General features: G+C 39.3%; 1 protein-coding gene across 1 annotated transcript; it reads right to left on the bottom strand.

Annotated features, from left to right (window-relative positions):
- Window positions 1–1204: 1204 nt before the first annotated feature.
- On the bottom strand, window positions 1205–5903 carry HSPA13 (heat shock protein 70kDa family, member 13; the record flags this gene model as incomplete). Its single annotated transcript, XM_009580036.1, has 4 exons — window positions 1205–1984; window positions 3550–3717; window positions 4352–4565; window positions 5512–5903. Coding segments are annotated over 4 exons (1445 nt in total), but the record flags the coding sequence as incomplete, so codon positions are not given.
- Between the last annotated feature and the right edge of the window lie 849 nt (window positions 5904–6752).

The following is a 6752-nucleotide window of genomic DNA, read 5'->3' as shown; positions in this document are numbered from 1 at the left end:
TGAGTAAAGCATTTTCATCGTAGAAAGTTCTACACCGATAAAAATTCAACTGGCCTTTAAGTATTGATTTAACCCTCTGAAGAGAGCAGAACTGTCACCGATTTTTTTTTTTCAGATCATTAATTTTTTTTTCTCCTCATGCATTTGCTAGATAGCTGGGTAGCAAACTATTTGCCTAAAATGAAGCCCTAAGAAGTGCTACTTCAAATCCTGAGTTATGCACAGTGCTTCCTTCCCAAAAGAACAGCTACAATCTATGTGCAGAGTGGGGATATGACAAAACTTAAGCCAGAGATACGAGCTAAAAAGTACAAAATAGTTGGGTGAATTTTCATTTACTAGGACTACAGGAACTAGATTGCATCCAGGCAGTCCCTTCTGTCCCACACTTTCTCCCTGAAAACAGTTTGGCTTGGGGTACTCAAGAGGAAAGACGTCACTTGTAGTTGTGCAACAATGAAATTCGTGTTGGTCAAATTCAAGGGAAGATACACAGGTGTGGCTTTAAGATACAGAAAATCACTGCAGTTTTCAAATGAGGCGGGGGGAGGTATAAACAGTTGGCAATATGCCCTTGTTCTCTGCGGAGAACAGCAGTGGTATGACAGCAGCACCTGTATGTTAACCATCAAAGCCAGATCAGGAAGTAACCCCTTGGAGACACACTAAGTAACTCCACATGTGCAAGAGCTAAGTTCCTTAATACGGTTCAGCTGAAACATGAGACAATTTGCCATATAGCCTCAGTAATACCATTATGCTGTTATGAACAGCAGAAGAATCAAGTGAAATCGTAAGTCTCATTCAAGCTGCAACATGCCTTTTAGAAAGGTGCTTAAATGCTCAAATGACTCAATTTAATAAATAAATTTAAGCTCAACACTGCTAGTACTATGTGCATTAACACTGCTTCACATTCTTTCAAAGTAAATACACTGGACCTGGGAATACCTACAGTACCATATCACATTGCCTCTAACCTTTGGTCACACTCCCTTTATATTTTAAACATACACCTCTTCAGGATTTGCTAATAAAATTTAGCAAGAAAATGTGAGTGTGTCATCACTAGCATTTTCATCCAATATCCAATCTACAAGCAAAATACAGGACAGTCCAGAACTTCAAAAACCACTCGTACCTTTAAAGTAACATCTAGCTTTGACACAGTTAGGCATCCAGTAACACCTAATGGGAATAGATAAAAAATGAATATAATATGGCTAAGATTAGGCTCCACTGCCAGTCAGATAAGTATGCACCATCAGAGTACACTTTTGGAGAGGTGGAATGCAAAGGGGAAGAGTTTACGTTCAGTTAAAATTAGTCTTCTGTAAATGCTTATTAGGAATTTCTATAGCGCTGACTTGGAGAGGCCAGGACCCACCAACAATTCCTGCTTGGATAGCTACGCCCGTTACAACTGCTAGATCAGGATCTACAGAGGTGTTAGGTTCCTTTCCAAAGAAATCCCGAATAACTTTGCGTATTTGAGGAATCCGGGTGGAGCCTCCAACTAACACAATTTCATCCACTTCTGCTTTGTGTAGGTGGCCTTCCTTCAACACCTGTTCAATGGGTACAAGAATCTTCTCAAAAAGGTCCTCATTTAACATCTCAAATAGCTTCCTAGAGATTTCTGTTTCAAACACAACTTTCACAAAGTTGTTCTCTACTTCTGAAGTGTCTCCAAGATTTTTCATATCTTTTGCTTTTTGTGAAGGCTTGCCTTTTAGCACAGTGTTTGTTTTTACCTCACTTCCTGGAAGTTCTTTTGCAAGCTTCCTTTCTGGCATAGTCAACGACACCCTTAGCGTAGCTGCCTCATGAACAGTCAAATTTAATTTAACTGCTTCCACAGCCTGTCTCAGACGATGTATTTCTTCTTTTCTTGTTGGCAGAGAACCATACATTTGATGGAGCTGATCATATAAATACAGCATCAACCTCTGATTAAAATCCTGTCCTCCGAGTTTGTTGTTACCTGAAACATCAGAATAGAAGGCATCAGACACATCACTTTCCAAGCTTCAGAAAGCAGCACACATCTTCTCTTTTACTGGGAGATGGTTCTCAAGGGCCAGAACAATGATACTAGGACTGTAAGCATAGAGCAAGAGATTACAGAGCTGGGAAAATAGACATAATTGTCATCCACTGAAGAACACACGATGAATAGTAATTTCCAGATTTTTATTTAGCAACTATTTTAGAATTTATCCCCCTCAATGTTTTTCCCCTGGAACTGCTCTGCTACACTGTAACAGAAAAAAAAACAGTGGTTGTTAACTCAGAGGTATTCTCTATAGAAGAAAATACATAACAATTAATTTCTAGCTGGAACCCTGTAACTGAAGTGCAATCTCTCACAGCAAATTGGTTTTCCAGCTAAAATTCCCAGTTTCAAATTTCTCTGCCCAGAATGGATTTTTCTCTTGGCACTTCCACAGTACAGCTTTATAGGGATTATTGTTTTAACAGTTTCAAGTTATTCCACGTCTTTATACAGCCACACGAAAAATTACATGCTACTGAAGTATACGTATATACCCTGCCAAAAGCGGAAGAAAGTGATAAAATGCAAGCAGTGAACTTCAAGCTGTATTAACAGGTGTATCTTATATTAGCCTTCAGAGAGAGAGAGGAAAGAAAAGTATTATATATAACCAATTTCTTCTAAAAGATTATTCTTGCACCATGTTTCCAAAACCTTTCAAACAATTGTTCATGCTTTCCATTCAACAGTTAAAAAATGGCCCACAGATTTTCATCTGTGTTGAACAATACTCTCAAAGTTTCCACTGCTTTGTTTTGACTGAAAACAGGAATTCACTTTGTAGACCTCCATCTAAATGAATCAGAACAAAGCTGCTGAATATTTCTTGCTGTTCCACTCCTACTGGACTGAGCAGCAGCTCACATCAAAACTTGTTCATTCAAGGCAAGGCAGACAGTTCGCACCGCATCTCAGACCTGTCTGAATCCAGGTCATCTGAAAAGCAGTTGTGTATTCACTACAGTTTTACTAAACGCTGCTGCCAGAACTCTTTTCCAAGTGATGAATCACTTTGGCATATACGTATCACAAAACTTGCTTCTGGGTTAACAGCCTGCACGTTCCCAAACCCTGCCCAACTGAGCTGGAGCCAAACAAAAGGCAAGGATGCTCTAATGCACTGGTCAATGATTTGGCAAATATTTCCAGCTTGGACAAAGGTAACAGAAAGATTCATAAAACCCCCAGCCGCCAAAAGTCCAGTCAAAGTAATTGTAATATGCACCAGCACTTTTACTAGTGGCCACAAAAGCTAACAGCCATGGATAAAATGAAACCACAACTTACTCCTTTGAGTCAGCCAAAACCTGTGAGTTTATCTTAATTGTTGAAACCAGTCACAAACTTCATTTTGCATGAAAGGCAGCTGAGAACACTTTCAGAGAACACTTCATGACAAGGCCAGTATGTTTTAAAAAGCCCCTCTAATGGTGACTTTAGGGGCACCTTTCCTCCCCCCCCCACTCCTTGAGAACGTAAAGCATTTTTCTCACCTGCCATGGCTCGTGTGAGGAACATCCCTCCCTGCTTATTCAACAGAGACACATCCAAAGTTCCTCCACCCAAATCCACCACCAGAACATTAAATACATCAGCTTTGTGGAGTCCATAAGCCATAGCTGCAGCTGTGGGTTCATTGATTACTCGCAAAATTTCTAGCCCTACAAAGAGAAAAGATACCAAGCAACACTCAGGTATACTTCAGAAAACCGCAGTTCTCGCATCATGATGACATTTACCATTAGTGGTTTGTTTGGTTTGGTTTTTTTTAACCAAACTTATCATAAGTAAAGTGTCAGATCTAAAGGAAACAGTTTTCTAAGCAATAATACTCAATGAACTCTTTTCCTTATTTAAGCCTAAAGTAATACTACTTCAGCATCAGGGTGAAGTCATGAACCATGATTTGCCCAAACATGTTTCTGCCAGAGAAATCCTTCTAAGAAGATTTATTTCACATGTTCTGTTTCTGTTTAAATTATTGTCCAAGGGTGCTCTATATAGTCTCTCTGTTTGGAGATTACAAAAAAGACTATTTTCCCTGAAGTAAAACTTACTACTTCTAGCTATTTATGTCTGCATTAGTCAGCTGCGCCTGTTGGTACCTAAGAGTCCTCTGCTGTTCCTCAAAATTGATAATGGTCTGTAAAAAAAAAAAAAAAAAAATCCATTCTAAGGTTCTCTATCACTGATTCACTGTTTCTGTATCCTCCCCAAAGACTTTACTGTTAGTGAAATAGACCTAAAGATAATTTTAAGGCTTCATAGAAAAACACTGGAATAAAGAGACATCACCTGCAAGGTTAGCTGCCGTAATGGTAGAATTCCGTTGCCTTTCATCAAACTCTGCTGGCACAGAGATCACTGCCTTCAAAATGGGCATGCCAAGATAGTCTTCTGCCATTCTCTTCAATTTCAGTAGCAGCTGAGAGCCAATTTGCTCTGGAGTGATGTGAAAAGTTTCATTAGTTGTCACAGAAAATTCAGCTGATCCGTTGTTGTTGAAAATCTAGGAGGAAAAAGCAACACAACCCACAGGTGAGAAGTCTCTTTCTTATGCTCTTCCACCCGGCTCCCACCACGTTTTATTCACATATAGTCTGTTTATTCTGGAAAAACATGAATGTGCTTTTGCCACTTCCTGAATCACGTTTATTCGCTGACTATGAGTATTATGCAAAACATGCTACTTAAGGGGTCGGAGTATATCCAGAGTGGCAACACCCACTGTGCCCAGGTAAGACATATAAAAAAACCATTAAGACCAAGAAACTGCATAATCAATTTCAATACCATATCAAAGACAAAAGTAATGCTTTTTAATAATTAGGTTTACCCTACTGACAAAGCTTCCCACAGGTTCTTCTTTCTGAAAGGAAGCAAACAGATTGGTACTGGAACAGCTTCTCTTAACAAGCAAAGAATTCAAAGACTGTTTGCAGTACCTGAAAATTTGTCTCTTTACAGCAAATACTGCACCATGCTAAATTAATGCAATACTTTTTTTTTTTTAAAAAGCAACTTTCAAGATCTGCTGCTGGTCAAGTAAGCACTAAAAAAGTGCTTGGGGAAAAAAAATGCAGTGGGACAGAGAAGACGTGACTTTTACACTTTTTTTTTTTTTAATCTCAGGGAAAAAGTGAAGTTTCAGCAAAGCACAGTTAGAATTTCAAGTAGAAATTTATACTTTAAAAGAAGGGGCTGGAAGGTTACCCAGAAACACATTTACACACTTCACAGTAGAGGACAGGGTTCTCTGGAAAATCGCCATCAGCTCTCACACAGAGGTACGCGACTTCCACAACCGTTTCCTCCTCCCCTCTCTGGATACCTCTTACGGTTTTCAGGCATATCAGATTTACCCAAATGACTCAAGACAAGTTGGTCACCTACTACATGTTTCAAGCATCCTATAGCTTACTGCTTGGAGAGAACTCAAGAAGATGGCTACTTACCTTAAAAGGATACCTGCTACTTTCACTTTTCAGTTCTTCTGAAGTGAAGATTTTCCCAATGAATCTTTTTGCATCATATATGGTGTTCTGAGAATTTGAATCGGCCAGTTCTAGGCCATCATATCCTACATACACATCTCTGTCTGTGAAAGAGACTATACTTGGTATGCTGTTGTGCCCATTTTCATCTGCAATAACCTTCACCTGCCCTGTTCCAGGAAGAAAGACAGCAACAGAGCAGTAAGTCGTGCCAAGGTCAATCCCAATTACTTTCGGTGTAGGCATCGGTAAATATTGCTGTGCTAGATAGCCAGCTAACAAGAGAGCCAGAATAGCTGAACCTGAAACACAAATTTTTTTAAAAATAGGGTTAGAGTATCTACTGCTGCAAACTTAGAAGTCAATGCAAATTACACAGCATTATACATTACAGCTCATGCAGTTTTATTTCATGCTCTGAAGCCCGTTCAGCTACCTAATTAGTTTTCAATTTCGTCAAAGGTCACCCGCAAGTTCAGGTCTCTTAATTCAACAAAAAGTGCTTAGAAGAGTAAAAAATCTTAGGCACTAAATACTAAACTGGTTAAAAAAAGCCCAAGAGGTACAGCAAAGCAAAAAATAGCACCACCCTGTAATAATTCTTTTTCTCTCTGCAAGGTACTTCAAAAATATAGGTTAATTAGTATTGGGGGGGAATTGCCTATGAATTACCCCTAAGGGACATCTAGTTAATAAGGCTGCACAAAATCACAGTGAAATGAAAAACTCCCGATTCAAACATCTTCTCCAACTTCACTGGAAGCCTAAAAATAAGGAGGTGCAAAACCATGCTAACTCCTCCTATTTCAGTCATAGTTTCCAAAGAGCATCTTCCCACACCTCTGAATTTTTTCCATGCCTTGAAATCAAGGGGTAGACTAGTTTAAGGGCAGAGTAGCTTTTAGGGTTTTTTTAATTTTACATATAATCAACAGACAAAGCAAGAATCCCAAAAACGTAATATAAAGCAATGCCTCAGAGGAGGAAAAAAAAAAGCACCAGCAAACAAACAAAATCTCAAGAAGAAATCTAAATGGCTTAAATTACAAAGAGCGGATAAGCTCTTTTCCCCAGCAGGGAAGGGCGGTCACAGCTGTCCTTCAAACAGACCAGTGAGAAAGAACAGGTTTACTTTCGGCCGCGAACCTCCCAAAGCATTTCTGAGCAACACGCCACGGAGCACTCCGGCTTTGCAAACAGAA

The sequence above is a fragment of the Fulmarus glacialis genome, unplaced genomic scaffold, assembly GCF_000690835.1.
Source record: "Fulmarus glacialis isolate BGI_N327 unplaced genomic scaffold, ASM69083v1 scaffold49586, whole genome shotgun sequence".
Classification (NCBI taxonomy): Eukaryota; Metazoa; Chordata; class Aves; order Procellariiformes; family Procellariidae; genus Fulmarus; species Fulmarus glacialis.
This window is presented reverse-complemented; position numbering and strand designations above follow the sequence as displayed.